Source organism: Phycodurus eques, chromosome 9 (assembly GCF_024500275.1).
Source record: "Phycodurus eques isolate BA_2022a chromosome 9, UOR_Pequ_1.1, whole genome shotgun sequence".
NCBI lineage: Eukaryota > Metazoa > Chordata > Actinopteri > Syngnathiformes > Syngnathidae > Phycodurus > Phycodurus eques.
Genome location: NC_084533.1, coordinates 22329910 through 22355389, shown reverse-complemented (window position 1 = coordinate 22355389; position 25480 = coordinate 22329910). Strand labels below are relative to the sequence as shown.

General features: G+C 41.5%; 1 protein-coding gene across 1 annotated transcript; it reads right to left on the bottom strand.

Moving 5' to 3' along the window:
* Positions 1-1448: 1448 nt before the first annotated feature.
* On the bottom strand, positions 1449-25480 carry inppl1b (inositol polyphosphate phosphatase-like 1b). Its single transcript, XM_061686448.1, has 27 exons — positions 24436-25480; positions 19417-19480; positions 18088-18226; positions 17623-17746; positions 16479-16619; positions 15318-15405; positions 15157-15234; positions 14916-15056; positions 13160-13274; positions 12981-13081; positions 12028-12130; positions 11746-11942; positions 10988-11105; positions 10795-10891; positions 9445-9583; positions 9190-9289; positions 8666-8754; positions 8266-8347; positions 8052-8141; positions 7851-7964; positions 6842-6930; positions 6667-6754; positions 5970-6122; positions 5497-5569; positions 3920-4712; positions 3633-3748; positions 1449-3002 (listed from the first exon to the last, which is right to left on the bottom strand). Exons 1-27 carry the CDS (start codon positions 24570-24572, stop codon positions 2909-2911), a joined length of 3663 nt encoding a protein of 1220 aa, XP_061542432.1. The 5' UTR covers positions 24573-25480; the 3' UTR covers positions 1449-2908.

Here is a 25480-nt window from a genome sequence, read left to right as displayed (position 1 = left end):
AGCGAAATTAATGTGTATTTTTTAAATTACTGTGTACTTAAGTACAGAGGGAGTACTTTTCCGCCTCTGAATAATACTGCTGGTAGAAACAGTTCTCAGTAGGATTCAGTGCACTTGTAGACCACTGTAAACTATACACCACACAAATGTTATGCAATCTTTGATAGAAAAGCATTAAAGTACAATCAGTCATATCAAAGCTGAATAATTTTGCACAGAATAAGCCTTTAACGTCCCAGGACCAAAATCAAAAAATAAGACTGGGTATCTTTTCAAAATCAGTATCATGGTCATAACGCAGCCACATATGGGATCATGTTCCGAGGTCAATTACTTAAACAGAAACTTGAATGTAACAAGGTAAATGCATGACTTACATTCTCGCAGTCTTCCTCGTCGTCTTTCCAAGGACCTCCAAGAAAGATCCCCAAAGGTGTTGAGTAATATATTTACCCAGCTGCACCATTTCCGTCTTTAGTCTATTGTAAAATGTTTTTAGGGGGCCAGCTCATTTTATTTCACGTGCATTGTTCTCACCACGAGCCATGAAACCGTAATGTATGATCATAAAGACATAAATGTAGGACTATGATAGGAGGAATCCTCTTAATAAGTTACCACAAACTTACTTGAAGTGTCTCACACGAGTCAACAAGATGACAAGCATAAACGTCAACCATAACTGAGCATTATTATCAATGTAAAGCGAGATTGTAGGTTGTGCAGGTGTACCTAATAAAATGTCCGTTATGTATATACAGTATGCAGCATTTCACTGGTTAACAAAAACAAAGATTAGAGGAAATATTTTGTGATTTCCCCCCCCCCCCCAAAAAAAAAATTCCCAGCATGCATCCAGGTGATGACATCATTGGATGAGTATGCTAGAGGTCAATAAACAGACAGGATTTGTTTGGATGTGCCTTAATCAGTAACTACAGCAGCAAAATGCACACAGTCAATGTCACACTAGGAATATGTCAAGAGGTATTGTGGGAAAACAGTAGTGAGGTCTTGTCTTTGCAGGGAGACTGAAAAATAATTACAATAACATTACAATAAAGACAAGAAAATCCATCATATTGAGTTGTGCAGTGTTGCCCGGTGCTGTGCGATTGTTTGCTTTGCTCACTCAAATAGAAGAAACATTATCTTATGCCCCTACTGGTAAACTGTAAAACAGACAAATGGGATTGCTTGGTAAAGGTCATCTAATGCACTTTACTTGAAACATGAAGAGACAGTGGACACAAGCGCTGATTAAGTGACATGATAGAAAGAGTACGAGACGGTAAACAGACTTTACTACATATGTACTGCATGGATTTAATACCACTATATAATTTTACTTGTGGGCTTTTACAAGCTCAGATCCAGGCTCAAATGGCGCAGAAGGTACACTCAGTAAAAAAAAAAAAAAAAAAAAGAAAAAGAAAAAAAGAGACACACTTGCCTGCAGATAATGTGAACAAAATGAATGAGACCTGAACACAAGAATCAATATTATTTGAACATCGAGCGCGTTCACATTTCTTTTACTGTATTGAATGAGTACAGTGATTCCTTGGAACTCCAACAGTTCATTCAACTTTCTTTCATTCAACAATTCACTAGGAATTCAAATCCAATTTTCCTCATGGGAAATAATCGAAATACAATTACAGTGTTCCCCGCATATTCACAATTCGACTCACGGGACTTACCCGTTTAATAGTTCATAAAAGTAATGCAATACAAGTACTGGTTTGGTGCTATCTTATGGCATCTTCATGCCAAGGAACTGCGTGGAAGTGAGTTGAGGAGCATTATTTAGACAAAAGTAGTGAGTTTTTGCCATCTTGTGGGATCTTGGTACCACGGAACTACATTGAATTAAGCTAAACTGTCACGTCATTTGGATTAAAGTCGTGATTTACTGTCATATTCTGGCATATATAGGCAATTATAAACCCTTTGGGGGGTGTCAATTGTGGATATTTGCCAGTCATGGCAGGGCTCAGCCCCTACCCCCCGCAAATAGCAGGGGAACACTGTAATCCAGTAAAGGGGTTGAACTTTCACCATTACAAAACTTTTACGAGGTAATGCTTTAAGTAACATTTAAGCATTGCTAATTGTCATAAGTGCAAAAAGAAGTGATGCAACTAATTGTTAAACACAACAATACGTGTAGCTAACCTTATCTTTGAGTTTGCGTTTTGGTGACAAGTTCCCATTCTAGTTCTCTTGTGACCGTGAGCATTTTCCTCTGTCTCATTCTCACTAGACACCCTTGTAAGTATTCACGCACTGTCCAAGCTAAAGAAAAACATCCATCCATCCATCCGTTTTCTGAGCCGCTTATCCTCACAAGGGTCGCGGGACTAAAGAAAAACATTCTGGGGAAAAAACAATCGGAGGACAAGTAAGATAGGACTTTTTTTTTTTTTTTAAATTTCCATCTGATCATGTTTAAATTCTTCTTTGATTCTTGAACGATATTTTTACCCAACCGATTGAGATACAAGGGGTCCACTGTTAATAATAAAAAATTAAAAAAAACGGTAGGTTTAATATATTTTGATCCGGTAACTAAAAAATAAAAGAAAACTAGTAGAGTGATGTAAGAAAAGTATATTGGAAGCAGATGCCTTTTGCTTGGCTTCTTGCTTTGATATAGCGCAGCAGTTTCTGAAAGATAATGAATTTAATCCAGAAATTGCACATGGCAGAGTGCAATTAAAAATTGCAGTGAAAATGTACTGACTGTACCTCAAACACTCTCATTGGATGGAGGCATTGACATCAAGCCAAATCCCTGGAAAGTTGAAGATCACTCGAGAATTGCTGGAAAGAAAACTATGCACTGATGCCATCTTCTGTCAAAACGATGTGGTTTCCTACTGTTCGTTTTTTTAATTGAGTTATATCAGTTCCAGTTCCTGGGTAGGTTCTCCAAGATCCTGCGTCGGTGGGAAGAGTTTGTCACACCCGCAGCACGCAGATCGTCTTCTGTGATGCCACTGTGGAATGCAAAAATGGTAACATGGCAGTTTATAAACAACAACATGCAAAGGAGCCCTGTTCTATGAGGCGCCATATTGGCCAAAAATAACATTTACGTCTCACATACACCAAAAAATAAATACAAATAAAAAGAAACACACTCATCAAAAGAAAACCAAACTCACAAAAAATCTTACTCAAACAAAAAAAAAAACATGCACTAAAAAAACTATTAGATTACTAAATTTGATTTTTTTTCCCCCCTCAGAATTGAGCAATTCCATATTTGTTTCCTCTACTTGATCTAAAAAATATTGTAACTGACCACAATTTTCTTGCTTGCTTTTTTTTCTTTTTCTTCGTGTTTCTTAAAGCCAGAAGGTTGGCATTTTGAATAATTGTTTTCTGGAACATCCGCGATTAGTTTTTTTTTCTCCAAAATTAAACATTTAAGTGATCATCCTCCAGGAGCAGCGATTCCATAATTATTGTCAGGAGTTCTATAAATTGTATATGTGTGAGTCCCTCCCTCCTCTGCTGCAGGAACATTGAACATCTGATGATTTATGAACTGTCTCGCTTTGTGGTAAACTGTACCGTATATTGTAATCATACACTGCATTTGTGCAGAGAAACGCCACTGTTACCTGAAGTAATCCAGATCATCCCAGCCATTGAGGCTCAGTCCCAGATTGTATTTCTGAAGGCCCAAAGCACTGAGGAGCTCACAGACCGTCTCTGGAGCACCTTGGAGCACAGATACCTGCGTTGATAAGACACAGACAGACCCCAAATAACTCATGTCCCTTTCTTAAGCCTTACACTTCAGACAGGCTATTAATACATTTGAAAAAGATCTGTTGTTCATAGTTTGATATATTGGCGTAGGTCAAAATTGAAGAAATACAAAAATAAGTTGCCACCAGAGTCATACCTCATTCTCCCAGCTGTGGCGCCTCTCCGTGTGCAAGACAGGACCATTCCTGTAGCCTGGCCTCTGGCTCGGATAGGATGGAGCTCCCTGCTTTGAGGGGAAGAAGTCAACCTCACTGAGTGACTTGGCAATCTGCAGAGCGGTGAGGGAGTTGTCTCCTGTGGGTCCGGGGAGCTGCTGCTGCTGCTGCATGTCCACCACCCAAGGAGCAGGCCGACAGTGTCCCAGAGGAGCGGGAACGGTGGTAAATTGGAAAACTGGTGGGGCTTTTGTTTTCCTGATGGTATCGGTTCTTTCCGGGAGATCCCTCCTGGCTTTTTGCCACATGATTGTGGATTGATTAATGTACAGGTTCCTCAGGTTCTTCTCTGGTAATATGGAGTCCTGGCAAATGTTTTTCGCATGGTATTTAGACTTTGACAAGTGTTCCTGACACTGGGAAATACTTTTACTCAAGGGTGGAGATATGGGAGAGGGCTTTTTGGCTGGGAAAAGCTCATAGGAGGAGTTGGGTTGATGCGTCTGAAGTTGACTGGACGCAGTGTACTGGGGAAGGATGGCAGGAATTTCAATCTCGGTAAAGTCTGATCGGCGACAGGGTTTCGTGTTGAAGACGTGCCTTCCTGAGATTTTGGGTAGTTGCAGAGCCTCATTTCCGGCCCAGATCACCTGCGGGTCCCTTGGCTGGGGGAGAGCCTCCTCAATGCCCCGGACCACTGACACGCCCTCGAAGATGAAGTAGGCTGGATTGGTGTAGCTGCTTGGGGTTGGTTTTGGAGTAGCTGCCAAAGACCTGCAACACACGAGTACTGAAGCCAAGCTACTTTCTGTTTAAGGGGAGTTATTATTTGCTTAATGGGTCAGGTGTATCTTCTTTTAACTGAATACAAATTATCCCGTTGAGTACTGGTATCGATTCCCATGTACCAGGAATCGATACCATACCACTTCAAATGCGAAAGGTACCCAACCCTAGTTCTCGCCACGATAAAGCACCACCATTTTTTTGCTACACCCTTTTAATAAAGACAAACAGCATTGTTCTGTAGAATATAAATACAAGAACATCATGAAAAGAAATAAAGAAAGAGAATGTAAAGAAATAACTGGTTTTATAACACGTAATTAAGCCAAAAGTCACACACAAACACTGCAGTGCAGAGGTCACTAACTAGAACATCCTTTCAGGGACGCTCCTTTTATACCCAATCATGACCTGTTTGCAATTAACCTGTTCACCTGTGGAATCTTCTAAACAGGTGTTTTTTGAGCTTTCCTCAACTTTCCGAGTCTTTTGTTGCCCCTGGCCCGGTTTTCTTGGAACATGTTGCAGGCGTCAAATTCAAAATGAAATAATATTTGAAAAAACACAATAAAGTTCACTGGTTTGAAGGTTAAATATCTTGCCTTTGTAGTGTATTCGATTGAATATAGGTTAAAAATGATTTGTAAATGATTGTATTCTATTTTTATTTAAATGTTAGTAAACAATGTCCCACCTTCACTGGAATTGCTGTTTGTAGGTTGGGGCACTCGCAAGTCACCACTATACAAGGAATCACAACGTAAATCCTCACCTGTTTATTTGGAATCGTGTGGATGCAGGAGACATGTGCCCCTGCCTGTCGTCTTTCTCAAAACGGAAACACTCTGAAAAAGCCAAATGCCATAAAGTGACAAAATCAGTCAATGCGTTTCGAAATCAGCTTCCTCAATGTGTGTGCGAGACAGTTTCGATGTGACCATGCAGGCATTACAGCACAGAGAGTCAAAGTGTGCTGACCTGGAGGCATGATACCCATGTGTCCTGTTTCACTGTCTCAGGATGCATCTGGTCAGGGTCAGTCAATCAGGAGCCAAAAGAGGAAGCGGAAGTGCAAAGACAAGCTGGGGAGGGGGGAGGGGGGTCATTGAGGAACCGAATAGAGGAAGCAATGCAAGACTGACAGGAGAGACCAGGAAAGCAGCACCAATGGAGATGAAAGCTGAGAAGGAAGAGAGAGTGCAAGGAGGCCAGAGGGTGCAGGGTGCACAGTCCTGTCGAACGCACCGTAGGTCTTTTCACAGGTTCCTCGTCTATCCTTGGGTACGTGAATGCGGACCCGTCCTCTGATGGAGCCGATTTCCTCACCCCGGTGGCTCAGGAACGTCTCAAACTGCTCTGATGCACCGACAAGGGAGCAGAGAGCCACGCAGCATTCACCTGGAGGAAGGAAATGTCTGGTCACATTGGCAAATTTTAAGGTCCACTTATCATCATCTATCACAATATCATCTGTGAATGGGCGTAATCACCAAATATTGGATAATTTGACTGAGTATCTGGATTTGCTTATTGATTCATTACATCTTGAAGCAATGGAGCTAAAATGGAGTGAACTAACAGAAGGCCAACTTGATGTCAGCTGTGGGAAATTGAACTACTTGCACAAAGACCTGCACAGTGGCCCAACTCTGCTCATTGCGACACATTTTTCCCTCTCTCCTGGGGCTTCCGCCTGTCTTGTGACGTGCGCACAATCAGGGCCGAGAACATAGTGCAGCTCAAAGCCCCGGTCCACACGCTGGCTGTCAAGTCGGACTTGACAAAAAAAATAAAATAAAAAATATCCCCTTTTGGCGCTTCTGCCTTTCTCACCGTGAAATGCACGCACTCACAACCAACAACAAGGCTTGGCTCAAAAAAGGTTGGGAAACACAGTTTCACAATATCACATTCAAGTTATGAAGGAAAACTGTGACTTTACCGTACGACTCGAAACCATCACATGACTTGACGGACAACAGCAGGTGCTGATCCTGGAGGTAGGCCATGTCAGACCTGTGCGGAAGCAGCTAACACAAACAGACAAGAGTCAAAAGGTGAGTTAGCGGCAGCATCGTGGTCACAAACGTGCATGCCGCTGTCTGTGAGCCGCTGACCTTTGGCAGCTGTTTGAAGGACCAGGCCAGTTTGAGAAAGCCAGGGACATCACAGCCTTGCGAGTCATTCTCACTTGAACGCCGTGTCTCTGGAAAGGGATATAGCATGTTAATAAATACTTGTCCACTGAGCCGCCTCCCCGAACCCTTCCAGTAAGATTAAGACTTTTTATCATGACAGATTTTTTTTTTTTTTTGGTAAAGATTTGTTGTTTTCTATTTGCTGGTTTTGTGGTCAGGCCAAAGCAATTAAAGTGTTACTTTAGTGCCATTGGTGGATGCTTGGTGTTGTTGTTTGGGTTAATTCATTGAAAGCGTTTTTTGGCCTGTGTTTGAGATGTCCTGTTTTGAATGCACCGTTAGTGCAGTCAAAAGTGAAACTCCTTTCCTCCCAGTGTAGCTACTTATAGGCCGTATACTCTACTTTTTCTTTACAATTTGCCTGTATTCCCTAACATTTATTATCAAAAGTATGAATAAATAACACCTGTGACCCTTGTGAGGATATGCAGTACAGAAAATGGATGGATGGATGATTAAATAAATAAATGAACAAATAAATATAAAACATCATTAAAAAGGTTAAATCATCATTCTGTTATCTTTTCATTAGTAGTAGTAATCTTTTTGCAGAATGTGCAACACGACGGACTAAAACTGTACCTCCTGTATGCTACAGTGTATGCCAATATCAAAGGCGCGCTTGTATATTTTAATTATAATTTTTTTTTGTTTTAGTTATTTATGATTGAATTATTATTATTTTCTTGACACACATTGGCTTGGTTAGCCATCAGTGCGCCTGCAATCAACGTGAACAGCCCCCTGCATAAGATCTTCGGTCAGAAAGTTGAGTTGAGTTTTAACTAAATTATCACATTAGGTGGGGCATCGCCTTAGCGCCCTCTTTTGAGCCGTCACCAGTGCTTATGAGGGGTTACTTGGAAAAAAATTCCAAAAAGTCAGAGAGAGTCCTTGCTTTATACAGGACACTTTTATCACAACGTACCTTCGAGGCAAGGCGAAGAAAAGTCAATTAAGAACTTTTCTTTGCTCGCCGTTTTCACGATGGCCTCTATGCCTTCCAGCTCAACCCAGGCCTTCTCAACGCCCGAACTTGGATCTGTTTGACATGAAAGACAAAACTGTTCACATGATGAGGAGAGCTGGTGGTATTCCAACCGGATGCAAAAAGTCCTTAACAGCACACCTGCTTTGGAGCTGAAATGTGACGTCACGCCCACTTGGAAGGTGGCGAAAACGGGTGAGTGGTCACTTGTGAAAATGTCGTCTGTGCATCCTGGTGAGAGACAATAGAAAACATTTCAATATGTGCAATTTCCTCCCTTATTGTAATCTCACAGACTTGTGATCACTCCCACGAAACACTGCCTCTAATCTTATTCAAAGCCTTTTATTCTCACCGTATGCTGTGCACATTACGTGTGTCTCAGGGTACGACTTCCACAAAATTCTGTCACACCATGACGGAACATTGACTCGCACCTAGAGGAAAAGAATTAGTGAGCAGGTCCAGGAAGAAAAAAGTGTGCATGTTGGTTGTGTTTGTTTAGCAGTAAGGCTGTGAAAGATATTTTCAACTATGCCAAGCATTCCTACTATTTTTAGAGGTTTTGGCAACAGTTGTTAAAGTCAAACCGAGTCAGCGGTATGCTTGTAATGTGTGTTGTTTTTGCAAGGACATCTCAAACACAGGTGAACAAACACTTTCAATGAATTAACCCAAACAACAACACCAAGCTTCCACCATAGCTGTGCCTCCGAATTAAGTTGGATATTAATAGCCAAACCTCGCTTACTCACCCCTGAAGTCTTGTACTTTTGCCACAGGTAGCAGTCTCTTGAGCCTCTTTCATACCGATAGGTGGGTGGAAATGCAATCTTCTCTTCCTCTTAAAAAAGTAATGATATGTGTAGAAAAGGTGCAGAACGAAATACACATGGTAAATATTTCATTTTGGTAGTCATAGTATGTATGTAATGTAACCCAGGTTCGACTTGGAATATATCATTACTTTGAAAGGTATGCATGAGAAATATTATAACTTTGGATATTACATATGGATATTACATATTTACATATTGTATGTTTTCATCGGCTATTTTTGATGAATGCATTTTTTAGTTCTATAAAAGTGGGTCACGACTTGGCAACAGTAGAAAAAATGCAGATCCCAGGGTGACACCAGTTGGGAACCACCGTTCTATAATAATGCACTTGTCCTCATTCATCAATCATCTTCATGATTGTTAGGGAGGCAACGAGTTGTGATGACTGGCACATCTACAAAGCACAGTTTGCACAATTTACTAAAAGTGCAACTCACTAAAATAGAGAAAGCCTTTCCTCTTGTGCCTCTCTCGAGTCAGCTGGTCCGCACACATGAGCTCCTCAAACTGCCTCTTAGATACATGTTTCAGAATGTCCTGCAGGCAAGGGGAAAAAGTGAAGACGTGTCAATGCGTCCAATTTTTATTCAGTTTGGGACCATTACAGCAGAGACAAACCAGTCACAACTGAGCATTGCAAGATAAGCAGAATTTGTTTGTGTTTAGTGTGTGTGGGCAGATTTCAGTGGCACCTGTACATCCAGGTCCAGTCGGTAGTTGAGGTCTCCGCACCAGAAGAGGTGAGTAAAACGCAGGCTGATGTCAAATGCACCGAGGTGTTTGTCACCTAGTGAAAGCAGCCTGAGGATGTCGACAAAGTTTTGATTCCTCCTGAATGACACGTACAGACATAAAGTTAAATATACTACCGCCCTCACAAAAGGTTTGGGATATTAGGCTTTTGGGTGAAATTTCAGGATGAACATAAAATGCACTATAACCTTTATAGGTGAACCTGGATCGTGGCTCAAAATTTTTTTTGTGAATTTTGCCATTCAGCTCCTTGTTGTAGAACAGCAAGTTATGTAAAAAGTACAGAAACATTGAACAGTTGGCTACGTGCATTCAAAACGTCAAATTAAGTTCACCTGTAAAGGTTCGTTCCGTGACAATGTTCGGAACTCATAACATTCGTATATCAAATCATCTTTCCCACAGAAATGAATGAAAATACCATTAATCCGTTCCAGCTTACCCCAAAAGTTTTTATTGTTTTTTCACAAGAAAAAATGCACTCAACAATATTGTATTTTATTAAAAACATACAGGAATGACATATTTAAATCAAATGTAAAAAAAAATAAATAAATAAAATAAAATAAAGAGTTTTGCCACATTTTCACTTCAATTCAATGGACATTGTGCTGGGGGAAGTATAATACAGACATACTATATACAAATATATATATATATAATATACTATATATACTACATGGAGACGTCTCAGCGCTTCAGTAAGCCGCAGTAATATTGGTCGTTCTTCGTCAACGATAAAGAACAAAAGCCTGTGAGTATTTTTATACTATTTGTCTATATGTGTTGCTCCGCCGTTAGCCTGTCAATGGCGTTTCACATTATATGTTAGCATTACGGTCGTGAACTTTAAGGGAAAGTTATGTGTTGAAAACATTTTTTTTTTCCCAATACACAACGTATTTCTCTGTTTTGTTTAGTTTGACAGTAAATTCCAACTGTGCGCGGTACCGAACAGATTAAAGCAACTTTTTTTGACGAATGATTCACAATCTGCCAAACGGCTGCGAGTTACGAAGTGAGTTGAGTCGAGTTCATTGCCACCATGCAGTGTCCCAATGTTTTTGTTGCAAGTCAAATAAAACCGTCTGAACAATGGCTTATATGTCAGGTCAGTCGTATTTCGGTTCATCCTTCAATTTTCACAAGAAAGCCCCCTAGCCTTTTTTTTTTTTTTTTTTTTTAAATCAGTTTATTTGAAAGGGGACAATTTTTGTGAGTATTGTGTGTGTGTTATTGTGAAATAATAGGTATACACACGCACACACACACACACTTATATACAGTACCTCAGAACTTTCTCCCTTCCTGAGGTCAGGTGGCAATTGACAAATCCAAAAGATGTTCCACTGAAGTTGAACGACACACCGACCGCTCCCTTGTTCCCTGTCACAAATCAAAAGCGTCCATTCAAACCTCCACTTTCATATTATTGGCATGAAATATTGTGTAAATTTCAGCTCGTGGCGACGGGAAGCTTACCCAAAGTGTTACCCAGGCCAGTCTTCACGCTGGCAGTGCTCACATGGCTGATGCGGCTCTCATGCTCCGGCTTCACAAACACAGCCAGCCGCATGTTCCAGAGGGACTGCACTGCCACCTACAGGACAAAGCACTGCCTTACAACCAGCAGCGATTTTGAAGTAGATATGTGTGTTCAAAGTAGCCACTGGGAGTGACATTGATTGAACCACGTTAAAATTACACTTTAGGAGAATTAAATGAAATTAAAACTACATACAGTTGAAAGCAAAAGGTTTTTTTTTAGTTCCCCCCCCCCCCCAGTACAGTACAGATGCGTACCAAGTTCCCACACAGAACATAGTGGGAAAGTGACAATAAATGTTACTCCCTTACGCTCTAGCCACTTATAAAAATAAAATAAAGTGCAGCTCAGCCTTTGGTTGGTGGACATCATGACAAGCAATATGCCTTTGGCGGTAGAGCAAACTCATTTAAAACGGTATTTTAAAATACAATATACTGTAAATGTGTTTTCAAAGGCTATTTTTAAACCCAAGACAAAATCCTTATTGTTGTTAACTTCTCTGAAAGTGGGTCACGATTTTTCAACAACAGAAAAATTGGGGTCCCAGGGCGACGACAGTTGAGAAGCACTGCTGTATAGCATTAGGCTGTGCGCTCATTACGCACAAACAGAAATAACAGCATGTGCATGTTAATGGCAAGTGTTGAAGTGCGACATTGGGTTGCAAAGAAAGAAGAAATAGAAGACATACTTGTTTGAAATCAATCTGGGTGTGGCTCCGAAGGGTTGCTTTAATATGTTCCGCCCACTCCCTCTCCCCCTGAGGGTTTTCCTGCGTCCCCAAAGCATAGATGTCGTGAGGCAGACATGCCGTGGACTCGTCGGGGGTGTGCCCCAAACCGCAGCAGGTTACCCACGACTGCACGCTGCGAGGCGGAGGGGAACTGCCTGCAGATGTCAGCACAATAAACAACCCCGATGACAACGCCTCTTAAATGGAGCCTGTATTCAGTGAGAAGATGTCGGGGATTACCCATATTCCAGGTGCCGACAAAAACAGAGATGACGTCAGGTTCATTCAGCTTCGAGTGCCTTGTTTTCATCAGCTGGAGGAGTTGGCAGAAGGCATTGCCCTTCTGAATGAGAAGAAGGAATCGGGGGTTTAAAAACAACAACAACAACAACAACAACAACCGAGGATAATGAAATAGAGAATTCCATGAGCTGCATTTCTACCAAAATTCCCAAGACAGTTAGGGATTCAAATTGGGGTTTGAAGACAGGGTTAGGGTTTAATAAAATAGAAGTTTCCAAGCTAAGGAAAATGTTTCAAGTCAGAATTTCAAGTTGGAGTATGAAGATAGTGTTAGGATTTCAAAGTATAAGTTCAAGCCTGAGTAAGTGTTTCAAGTTAGAGGTTGAAATTGGGGTTTTAAGACATGGTTAGGGTTTCAAAGTATGGTTTCAAGCCAAGTTAAGTGTTTCACATTTGGGTTTGAAGACAGTGTTAGGGTTTCAAGTTCGGGTTTCAAATTGGAGTTTGAAGACAGGGGTAGCGTTTCAAAAGTATGGTGTGATGCCAGAGTAAGTGTTTCAACTTTGAGTTTTAAAATAATGTTTGAAGACAGGGTTAGTGGTTAAAATAGGGTTTAAACCTGTGCTTTGAATACAGGGTTAGGATTTCCAGTTAGAGATTCAAATTGTGGTTTGAAGACAAGGTTAAGGTTTCAAGGTTTGGATTCAAGCCAGGCAAGTGTTTCAAGTTAGGGTTTCAAATAGGGGGTTTGAAGACACGGTTTGTGGTTCAATTTGGGTGTGAAATAAGGGTTAGGGTTTTTAAAGTATGGTTTCAAACCAGGGTAAGTGTTTCAAGATAAGGTAGGCAGGTAGGTAGTTATACAGGAACAACCAACAAAGTACCAAAAAAAACTATGTTGCTATGTGGTAAGTAATAAATATACTAATATATAGTCTAGTAATGTTTACCCGTGTACTCTCAAATATCATCTCCCGTGGTGCATTGTTGTGGCTGTCAATCACCACTCGTACCTTCGTGGGACTACTCTGGTACTTTAAAACCTGAAGAACTGATGCACAAGAGGATGTAAGCCGTTAGATAAAACATATAAGGTCCCTAATTACACATGAGCGCAGTATTAGAGTACCTCTGTCATGTGAGACCCGCTCTACATCGAACGAGTTGGCCTTCCTGTCAAAGAGTAGCACGCCTGCATCCACATCCACAGAGACGGTCTGCCTGCCGTAGCGCAGCATCTTTACCTGCAAATGCAAAAACATTCCTAATAATAATAATTTCCTTTGTGTAACCAGGTAAGGTAATTGAGAACAGTCTCTCGTTTACAATGGCGACCTGATACAGAGAATCGGCTCAGTATTTGTGAATTCTCACAATCGCAGGTTTATTTTTAGGAACCTATCCTCTGTTAGTCACTGAAAATCTCGTCTATGCACCGTTTTTGTGCTCAGGCCAAAGGGATAAAAGTATAAGGTTGGCGCCATCTGATGGATTCATCGTGTCATTATTAGGTTTAATTCATTGATGGTGTTTCTTTCTTCTGAATTTTAGTCAGTCAAAAGTGAAACTAAAAGTATGTTTCTGCTTCTCACTCAATGTAGCTACTTATAGCCCGCGTCGTCGACTTGGCTGTAACAAGTCCCCTAACATTTATTATTGTGTGTGAATGCCATAAGGTGAGTCGAATGATTGTGTCATGCGCTAGCGTGCACATTTGTTCAGCCATGTGATGTTTGCGCTAGCATGTTATTTAAGCTAGTATGCAAACTAATACAATTGATGAGCCTAATGAGAAGGTGGTTTGTTTGTGTTGAATGATTTAAATACTGAATAGTTGTTTGATGAACATGGGTTCATGATTGTGTACATGTTAGATTGCATGGCGTTGGTACTTTATGATCATCTGTGTTTTAAGTGTTTTTTGTATCTGTACACAAATACAAAATCCTTTTAGAAAAGGGGGTTGGGGGTCACTGTGGCTATGAAAAGCTGTTCGAGCATTTTTTATATCCTTGATATGCAGCTTACACTACTAGTGCCTCTTTTGGTCTACAAGTATGCAGTTAAACCTTACTAGTAAACTGCTGCGCTGCACTGCACAAGTCACACTAGTAGGCCCAACAAGTGAGCATGTATCACGCACTAGTAGCCTCCTTATCAAGGATATCAAATATGGAAAGTCGTTTCAGCATATATTCGATATCCAGCTTTAGGTCCACATACAGTACACTCTTTGTCATCACTAATAGGACAACTTCGCCATACTAGTAGAAACACTACATATTACTACTGAGGCAAAATTGTGCCCGAGTTGACATCTGTGTGCTACTTAAGTGAAGCACTAGATGTTAACTTGTAGGATTTCATGACACTAGTAGTACTCGTTGCACAGAGTTGTCATCTAGTGCACAGTTTTGTCTTACTAATCACATCTAGTTGTCCTACTAGTATGCCAAAGTTGTTCTACGAGTGAAGACAAAGTACGTACTACTACATGGACCTTAACATGGCTATCACGGATATTGAATAAATGCTCAAACAGCTTAATGCGAATGGATTTATTTGATATCCTTGATAAGTAAGCTACAAGTGGGTAAACACATGCCTACTAGTTGGGCCAAGTGGTGTAACTAGTGCACCACAGTAGTTTGGTAGTAAGGTTTAATTGCATACTAGTAGGCTAAAAGTGGCACAAGTAGTGGAAAAATTGTTACAAGTAAGATACAGTCACTCTACTAAGGTGTTGTCTTGCCAGTGAGGACAAAGAGTGTACTAGTACCTTAAGATGGATAGCAAGGATAATATTATAATGTACAAATTGCCTTCCATATGAGGCTCAGGTTGGTACTTTATACATCATGAATGTAGATGCTTGTGTGGTTTACCTGGAAGGAGTGGACTGGCTGGTGACGACGTCCGTGGCTCTTGGCAGAATTCGTAACAGCGGGCGTTGGTTCCGGGGGAGGCGGGTTCGGCTGCGCTGCCAGATTGTGATTGGTTACTGCGTCTTGGAGAGCCTCGAGTACCTTCACACACACACACAAGAGGTCGATGTTTTGATTTGAAAGTTGTTAGCAAGAATAAATTTGGATTATCCATCAGTGGAAGAACATCACAAGTGCATACCTTTTTCTCCAGAGAAGAAAGGAGGCTGACCAATGCAGAAATCTTACACAGCAAGGTGTCCATCTCCATCTCTGGACCCTTGTTTCAAGCAGATGTCACAGTTAGTTAGTTAGATAGAAATGTCCCAAAATGGTACAAATTTACATTCAGGGTGATCATACCTGGGAATTTGTGCTAGACAAAGAGCAGCTGGGGTGGTCAAAAACCTTGGCCAGCGTTTCCAGACTCGAGAGAGTTAGGTCGATCTCACTGTGGATCAGAACAACTTCAACACTTTACATTCGTTTTCAGTCTATTCAGTGTACAGTGGTGCCTTGTGAGCGTTTAATTCCACGGTCGTATCTCAAAACACTCGTATCTCAAATCATCGTTGCCCTTTGAAATGAATGCAAATGTCACTACTCCGTTCTAGCTTTGCATGTGACTGCCTTTAGTTTGACATTAAACTTCAACTGGGAGTGACAATCAACACCTTTTAGGCCTCTTTTGTGAGGAATTGTTCGCTATCTGCCAAACTGCTGCTTGTTGTGAAGTGAGTTAGCTTCACTGCTACCATACAGTGCTCGTATCTCAAATTTTTGTTTGCAAGTCACAGCAAAACAAAAATAAATAAATAATGTTTTTTTTTTTTTAAATCGGCCGGACAACGGCTTGCTTCTCGAAAAACTCGTTAGATTACTCGTATCTCGACGCACCATTGTATAGTTCTAATCCAATACAAGAGTTGTATTAATGTAATCTAATGGAGCAACCGATTAGAAACACCTGTGTGTACCAGTATAGCTATAGTTATCGTGTAGATCTACGAGCTACTACAATAATTAACAAAATGTGACTTCACTTTTTCCACATTTTCTTGTGATTCAGCCGTATTCGGAAATGGAATAAATTCATTTTCCTCCCTCTAAATTATGCATAAAACACTCCTCTGGAAAAACGTATCTCTTATGTTTTGTTTTGTTTTTTGTTTTTAATTCCAAATATATAATAACAAAAAAAAAGAAAGAAAGAAATCGTGTGTGCAGAATTTTGAGGAAAAAAGTTGACCCCATTTTAGAAAAAGGTTGCAACATAACAACATGCTGAAAAAATAAACTTTCCAGTATTGTTAAATTAGTGCCAATCAAAACTGAGCATCAATGTCTTTGCAAAAGCGTAGGTTCTGGTACAGCTCTGATATTGGATCTCAGTTTTGCAGGTTTTCCTGTTGCTGCTGGTAAATGTGTTGTCATATAATACATTTAAGAAAAAACGCGTATGGGGCATTTCCAGTTCAAGTGTGTTTTCCTGCCGTCACTTCTTTATTTACAACAAACGCTGACCTGTTCAGGCCCTGGCAGGCAACACCCAGAGTACGCTTGAGGTGGCAGAGGGTCGTCGCCCCTTTATGAACATTCTCAATGTCCAGCGGCAGCTCCCTGAAGAGATAGTCGTTGAGTAGTCCGATCACATCACTTGCAGTACTGGAAAACATGGCGAGAGATATACTCTATGTGCATTCACTATTCTCTTCTATGGGGTGCTGTTTAGGCCAAAAAATATCATTTACCTCTCACACCCAGATTGTTTTTTTTCTCGCTGTGTGACGGTCTTTTGTTTCAGTAAGCGATAACGTTTTGGCGGTGTGCAAGAGGTTTTCTGGTGTGAGTGAGAGGTTTGTTTTGTGTGTGTGTTAGAGTGTTTTTGGGTGTGTGTGAGAGTTTTTTTTTTTTTTTTTTGGTGAAGTGAGAGTTTTTTGGTGTCAATTAAGTTTTTTGTTTGAAGTTCTTTGTGTAGTGAGTTTTTTTGGCGTATAAGCATTTTTTGGGGGTTGTGTGCATGAGATGTTTTTTTCGTGCGCTTGAGAGTTGATTTGGTGCATGTGAGTTTTTTGGGTGCTCATGAGAGGTTTTTTTTTTTTGGTGCAAATGGGAGTTTTTTTGGAATGTGTGATTTTTTTTGTTGTGTGTGAAAGGTTTTTGTGTGAGTGAGGGTTTTTGGTTTAAGTCAAAGTTATTTTGGTTATGTGTGAGTTTTTTATTGTGTTTGACAGGTTCTTGGCTGTGTGTGTGTGTTTTTTGGTGTGTAAGAGAAGTTTTTGTTCGGCGGTGAGAGTTTTTTTAGTGAATGTGAGAGTTTTTTTGGGTTATGTGTGAGTTGTTTTACTGTGTGTGTGTGAGTGTGTTTGTGCGAGAAGGTTTTTTTAGTTTTAATGAGAGGTTTTTGGCTTTGTGTGAGAAGCTGTTGGTGTGAGTGTGAGAGTTTTTGGGTGTGTGCGTGAGTTCTTTTGGTGTGTAAGATGTTTTTGTTGTGTGTTGAGTTTTTGTGTTTGTGAGAGTTGTTTGCGTGTGTGGTGTGTGTGTGTGTGTGAGAGATAATTTTTTGTGAGAAGTAACTGATATTATTGGCCTACATAGCATCGCGAACAGTTTAATTTCACCTCATACATGCTCAAGAAAAACGTAACATGGGAAAAACAGATCATACGTGGATGTGTTCAGTTCCTGCAACTTATCCAGGAATAAGCCGTGCGGTTCCGGTTTTGCCAGCGGTGTTGTGAAGGTGACCGTGTTGGCAGGGGCGTGTTGACTTTGGGGTGTCCTCTCATCATCTGCACACACATACAAACACAGCAATTCGAATCCTTATTTATTGCTGGAATGAGTTTTAGATCATCTTTTACAGTATATCATTCACTATTAATTCATACAACAACTCTCCACTGTGTGTGTGTGATCAATCTTGACACTGCAATGATGTTTTACATATTACATACAATCCGTGTCATGCATATTAACACGTATGCTATACACTGTTTATAGTTATCAACATTTATACATTTATATTTAATTATTGGAAAAATCTGAAAGTATCTATGTAGCAGTATGTATCTCTGTCTTGATGTACTGCTAATTGCAGCTGAGGTGTTGCGCACAAATCTCGACGGCCCACCTGAGCTCTCATCCCCGGTGTCAGCGTCACGGGGCACCGGGTAAAGCAAAGGGGCGACCAAGCCTTTGTGTGGGTGCTGGTATCCCATAACAAGGTCCTCCAGTGTCCGGAAACAGTTGACCTGGACTCCCTGTGTGGTCTGCTGACACATAAACGTAATCCCTAATGTTTATCATGATATTTATTTTTTTAAGTCGCACTGTACTTATGCTCATATAACAATAAAAAGTAATACTATACATCCATTTTCTATAGCCTGTCCTCATTACAGTTGCAGGCGAGCTGGAGCCTATCCCAGCTGACTTTGGACTGGTCGCTAGCCAATCACAGCGCATGTACTATATAGACAAACAACTATTCACACTTACATTCACATCTATGGACAATTTAGTCTTAAATGAAGCTAACATGCATGTTTATGGAATGTGGGAGGAAGTCGGCGTACCCGTAGGAATAATAATAATGAATGTAACTTTTAATTCTGATGATTACGGAATTCTATTAATAATTCAGATGAATAAACCATAACAGCAGACCAATTTTTCTTCTGGTCCCTTTTAAGTTGGTAAAAAAAAAAATTGATCTTTGGTCTGAGTGGTCTGGCTGCAAAAATTATTTAAAACCACAAAGATCTCTTGAAACACAATTAAATAGATTTGAAATGTAATAAGAGACTGGGCCCAAAATATCTCAGTCGTTGAATCGGAAAAATGAAGGGGGAAAAAAGGAAAGCATGCGACTTGTGAGAAAGGAGCAAAATCAGGGAGGGAAAAAATGTGTCTGGCAGTTTTATATCAATAGCAATGGAAAAACTGAAAGAGCAAGAGAGTTTTCGGTCGTCACAGAAATGACTGCCAGGGATTTTCTTTAAATGTCCATTTGTAAAAACAATGGCCTTGAAGGTTACTTTGGGACACAATCCTCCAAATTCACCAATAGACTCATTATATGGAGTGCGCACACAGTGCTGGATAACAATAACAATACATAAGCACACACACCCACCAGTCATTGACCTCATGCGGGGGTAGAATCTCTGACACACATGAAAACAAGTCTTCATTGAGTTGCTGAGCTAATCCTACAAGCATGCGGCCACATGGTGGAGATGCCGTTGAAACAACAGAGCTACTGCGACGCCGCACAGAGAGGAAACACAAACGTGTTCCTGTTCTCCTTACAACATGCAGAACAAACCATTGTTTTCTGAAATACAGTACATTTGTTTTCTAACCCGGGACAGTTTTGACAATTAGGGTCAATGCTTTAATTTGGTCTAGTTCGCTGGGGTTGGAGAAATCATGAGGGTGAGGTAATGGTGTCACTCACCTGGACTGCAAGGAGACCATCTGCATCAGGAAGGATGCGATATGTATGGACATGGCATTGAAACCTAGTGAAGAACAAAAGTAATTGAATTAGCTAAACAAACAATAAGGACCAGATGAAGGTGTTGAAAAAAATATCAGAAAGAGTTCCCTGTTCAACTCATGTTAAGGAGAATAATCTAAAAAATGATGACAAATATGCTCCCTTTGTATGTGTTGCTGCTCCGTGTGTGTTAAAGTTGCAGTTGTTTAAAGGTTTAGAATTACAGTCACATGTATGCTAATTTCCATTAGCCCGTGGAGTGGACGCATTATAGTACGAGTTGTTGGAGTTCAGTATGGAGTTTCACATTATATGCTTCCATTAAAAAGAGTATGTATATACTGTATATAAAAGTGAACATTTTGGCGTTTAAAGATACAATGATTAATTCTCTTTTGTTTTATGTGTCAGTTTTACAGTAAACTTCAACTGGGGGTGCCAGCTAAACAGCCTGAAACAAACACACTTTGCGTCTCATTCTGAGAACTGTGCAAGGCAGAGAGTGAGAATAGATGCTAAGGAATACTTTAGAGAGTGAGTTTTAATAAGTTTGTGTGTTTTACATTTTTTTATTTAAACCATGTGGGAGAGGTAAAACTACCATGATTGAACAAGTCATTTTTGAACTTTTTCTGAAAAACACAACAAGAAGACTCCAGACCACCCCAACCACCCCCAAAAAAACAAATAATAATAAAATAAATTTTAGCAAGCAAATAGGTGTTTTGCTATTGATATTGTGACAGTAATTTAAAAAATTACTTGGGTAAGTATGCTATTATGTTAACAATATGGTCTCTCTATATATCTACCTGCTATAAGTGGGTCTCGAACATATCCTCTGCGATAAATAGAAATTAAATGTAGTACATCAAAAATCCTTTCTTTACAAATAATGTTCACTTTTGATTGATACTGTCAGAGAGTTAATTAGTTAATGTTTATTATTGTGGTTGTAGTTTGCAGTGGGCAAAACTATTTTACTTGAATGTCAGACCACAAAAGTATCGCTATGATATGGGTTTATCAATACTGTTTCATGAAAGATATCTCTCAAATGTATTGGTTGACTTTCATAAGACGGGTAAAGAGTACAATCGCCATTCATTATGATGTAATGCAGTTCTACACCACTGCAAACGACCAATATAGTCACAAATATTTTTATATGATAATCTCCCAGACAGATCTGCACTATTTAGTTGTTGTTTTTTTAGATCATACGCCCAAAATAAACTAGATGAGAGAATACAGGGGAAAGAGGGGGGGAAAGGGAGCGGTGCGGGTGGACCGGCTCAGTCTTCAGGAATGCGGCTGGCGCAGGCTGAAGACCAGTCAGCATAGTGTGGTCACTGGAGCTCCCGCCCTCCTCCATGGGGCCCGAGGGAAGAAAGAATCAGTATGATGGGAAAAGGGGATTTTTTTTTTTTTTTGCCAGCATTTACAAGTGGCTGACGTTGAAAGTGATAATCTTATAGTTGTCTTGGAAGTGAAGCCTCTGAATTATTTTGTAATTGGGGACAGAAATGATTGAGCATGTTTCAAATCTTTAGGTTCACTTGAGCTCTTGGAACTATTTTAGCGAAGTGCATCCTCTTTTAAACTAGCTCAGTTTTATGTGGGCCATGTCAGTTATTCAAAAATATGTTTCAGACAGGTTCAGCAGAATAATAAAACAGTTAACCATAATGAAGAAATAATTTGGGGTATGGCTATTTACAGTATGCCTCACCTAAAAAAAAAAAAAAAATTTAAATCAGGAAAGAACTAATAGATTACGACACCATTCAAAGGTTTGGAGTCACTTTTTTTTAAGAAAATCAGATATTTTTGTTTCTAAATAACATCACATTAAATTAATCAGATAAATAGTTTACAATGTGGTTAAAAAAAATAATACAAAATGGCAGTGTTTTCTTTCAAAAATGAAAGGACATTTACAGGTGACGCCCAAACCTTTGACAGATAGTAATATAAAAAACAAAACATCTAGGCCATATTTCCAACTTAAACACCTGAACACTAGACCTATATTGTATTTGGCAACTGCCCAAATGTATTGTATTGGGCAATTTTAAAGTTAGTATGTACATATCAATGGCTACAAATTTGATTTCCCCAAAATTGCAACACTTAATATAAGTCTCCTGTATCCTGAAAATCTTTGGGGGTCGCTGAAGCAAAAACTCGGGCATGGGAGGAGTTCGGTGAGGCCAAGAAAAAAGACTTTCAGACGGCTTCCAGGAAATTCTGGTCCGGCATCTCAGGAGGGAAAAGCAGTTCATCACTAACACTGTGTATAGTGCGGATGGGGCGCTGCTGACCTCGACTCGGGACGTTGTGAGTCGGTGGGGAGAATACTTCGAAGACCTCCTCAACTCCACCGACACGCCTTCCCATGAGGAAGCAGACTCTGGGCTCTCTGAGACGGGCTCTCCTGTCTCTGGGGTTGAGGTCACCGAGGTGGTTAAAAAGCTCCTCGGTGTCAAGTCCCCAGGGGTGGATGAGATTCGGCCGGAGTTCCTAAAGGCTCTGGATGTTGTGCGGCTGTCCTGGTTGACACGCCTCTGCAACATTGCGTGGACATCGGGAACAGTGCCTCTGGATTGGCAGACTGGGGTGGTGGTCCCCCTTTTTAAGAAAGGGGACCGGAGGGTGTTTTCCAACTACAGGGGGATCACACTCCTCATCCTCCCTGATAAGGTCTATTCAGGGATGTCCAGCACCCCTGAATAGAGGGTCCGTCGGGAAGTCGAATCTCAGATTTAGGAGGAGCAGTGTGGTTTTCGTCCTGGCCGTGGAACAGTGGACCAGACAGTGGACCAGCTCTACACCCTCGGTAGGGTCCTCGAGGGTGCGTGGGGGTTTGCCCAAGCAGTCTACATGTGTTTTGTGGTCTTGGAGAAGGCGTTCAACCGTGTCCCTCTGGGAGTCCTGCGGGGAGTGCTTCGGGAGAATGGGGTACTGAACCCCCTGAGACGGGCTGTTCGGTCCCTGTACGATCGGTGTCAGAGCTTGGTCCGCATCGCCGGCAGTAAGTCGGACTCGTTTCCGGTGAGGGTTGGACCCCGCCAAGGCTGCCCTTTGTCACCGATTCTCTTCATATCTTTTATGGACAGAATTTCTAGGTGCAGCCGCGGCGTAGAGGGGGCCCGGTTTGGTGGCCTCAGAATTTCATCTCTGCTTTTTGCAGATGATGTGGTTCTGTTCGCTTCATCAAGCCGGGATCTCCAACTCTCACTGGAGCGGTTTGCAGCCGAGTGTGAAGCGGCTGGGATGAGAATCAGCACCTCCAAATCTGAGACCATGGTCCTCAGTCGGAAAAGGGCGGCGTACCCTCTCCGGGTCGGGGATGAGATCCTGCCCCAAGTGGAGGAGTTCAAGTATCTTGGGGTCTTGTTCACGAGTGAGGGAAGAATGGAACGGGAGATCAACAGGCGGATCGGTGCAGCGTCTGCAGTGATGCAGACTTTCTATCGGTCCGTTGTGGTAAAGAAGGAGCTAAGCCAAAAGGCGAAGCTCTTGATTTACCAGTCGATCTACGTTCCTACCCTCACCTATGGTCACGAGCTGTGGGTCATGACCGAAAGAACAAGATCCCAGATATAAGCGGCCAAAATGAGTTTCCACCGCAGGGTGTCCAGGCTCTCCCTTAGATATAGGTTAAGAAGCTCGGTCATCCGGGAGGATCTCAGAGTAGAGCCGCTGCTCCTCCACATCGAGAGGAGCCAGATGAGGTGGCTGGGGCATCTGATTCGGATGCCTCCCGGACGCCTCCCTGGTGAGGCGTTCCAGGCACGTCCCACCGGGGGAAGAACCCGGGGACGACCCAGGACACGCTGGAGAGACTACGTCTCTCGGCTGGCCTGGGAACGCCTCGGGATTACCCTCGGAAGAGCTGGAGTAAGTGGCTGGGGAGAGGGAAGTCTGGGCGTCCCTGCTAAAGCTACTGCCTCCGCGACCCGACCTCAGATAAGCAGTAGAAAATGGATGGATGGATGGACCCACCTAAGCCTGTATTATTGTCACTCTTTGACACGTGACCTTGAGTTTGTAAACACAGGTGAGTGTTTGAATTGGAATTTCCATGCTCTGGTCATGCTGAGGATGTCAAATCTAACAAATATAGTGAACCCATGCTATTCGTGGAGGCTATTGACCCGAGCCCTGCAGCAAAAAAGTGAAACAAAAGTGAGTAATTCACTGTTTATGAAATATTCTTAAAAGGTTTATGATTGCTTATATTCATAGTTTAAATCCTAAATATATCACAAACTACGATCCCGTTAGCTTGAGCTTTTTAATAGCCGCTGAACACAAGAAAAACTCACAACAACCCAGGTGAAACTTAAGCTCCTCCATACAAAGATCTTAAACAGTCAAGATTCACTTCGATACGACTTCAACATAATGCCTTGACAACAATTATTACTTTTCTAATAGCCAGGACTTTGGAGGCATCTTGTGGCATAAGGTCACTACAGAAAGAGCACAAAAATACACCCAAAAGCTGAGAATACACCTGATGCTTATTGCACTCTGTTTATGCTTACTGTACATTGCTTATTTGCTTCCTTCTTCGTCCATTTATACTTTTATATACATATATATTTTTTGTTACGATCCATGTTTCATGTTGCACCACTGAACCGAGAAAAAAATCCTATCGTAGTTGTGAATGTACCGTTCACTGACAAGAACAATAAATCCGATTTTGTGGATAGGTTCCACAGAAAAATGCGAATTGATAAATTTGTGAACAGGTGGGGGTTCACTGTAGAAGCACTTCTATGTGATATGCCGATTTGGTGAGCGAAATGAGTTCAGCAGCAATCTGTTGGGTAATTTGTTTCCAGGACAAGGCAAATAGTTTTAAGAAACATTATCCCACCATTTAAAATGCTATTTTTTTCTGATGGTGAGATTAAATGATAGTTAGTAGTTGGTGTAATGTAGTAGTGTGTATAATGTACTCACAGTAGGCACAGAGCGTAAGCTTCTGGCACAGATTCACTGTCTCTGACTAGGAAGCTTCCATCCCTCCCGGCCCGTGCCAACAAGTCCTCTGCGTGCACACGGCTGATGTCACGGTGATACCATGCTGCTGTCGCCATGGCAACCGATGCTGGGAGACAGTCTAATGTAGGTAATCCACATGAGGAGAGAATCAGCGGCAATGCATCTTTCAAAGGCTATCACCTGGATATCATGTGTCTTTTCCTGTGATCCACGTCAATCCAATTTATATTAACAAGTTATTCCTGGGTCCCTGTTTGTGCTCACATTGGCTGTATGGGAATGGGTAAAAAAAAGGAAACATCCAAACAATGATGGATGTTCAGATGGAGCTCCAGTCGTCTTTGTATAGAGAGCCTGTTCCGCTTCTTGGCTGCCAGGTGTGTGTGTTTGCCTATTCCAGCCGCAAGGAAGAGGAAAAACAGCAGGAGCAGCCAACTTTCTAGCCCAACCACAAACACAAGTCCTCTTCTTGTCGTCCCAAAACAAAAAGTCCACATGCAAACAGGGAAAGAAATGGCAAAACAAACCAACCAGGCGTCTCACACACACAGAGAGACAGACATACAGACAGACAGTGCCCACACACTCCCAAGTAAAGAGCAGTAGCAGAACCGTACCAGATGCAACTCAGTCAGCACTAAAAGCAGACATCCAGGCATGCAACCAGAATCCAGATTAATTCAAATGATTTCCCAGCTCCGATGCCATATAAGGGAATAGGAGCAAGCGCCAAAATGTTCATCTGATGACTGTACTCTTCTTTTCTGGAGCCTGATTCCTTTTAGAGGGAGTCTGGTCAGATGTGGCTTCCTCCTGGGATCTCACTTTCCTGCCGGTGTGTGTCAAAAGCGTCCTGTCCACACTGGCGTGGCATCCAGTGGTTGCTCAAGCGTGTTGTCAGAGCAGATGGGTGGTGAGGGGGGCGGTTGAAGACAGGAAGAGACGACCCCTTTGGAACGCAGCGTAGACAGAGGAGGTGACTTCACATTCCAAATGACCGAGA

What these genes read in the sequence shown, in the direction of transcription:
- inppl1b (XM_061686448.1), bottom strand. Translation starts at nt 24,572, where the DNA reads ATGGCGACAGCAGCATGGTATCACCGTGACATCAGCCGTGTGCACGCA. An exon ending in TGATATTTGAGAGTACACGG is followed by an intron (nt 12,131 to 12,980) that starts GTAAACATTACT and finishes CTTCTCATTCAG; the next exon opens with AAGGGCAATGCCTTCTGCCA. An exon ending in GAAAGGCTTTCTCTATTTTA is followed by an intron (nt 8,755 to 9,189) that starts GTGAGTTGCACT and finishes TACTTTTTTAAG; the next exon opens with AGGAAGAGAAGATTGCATTT.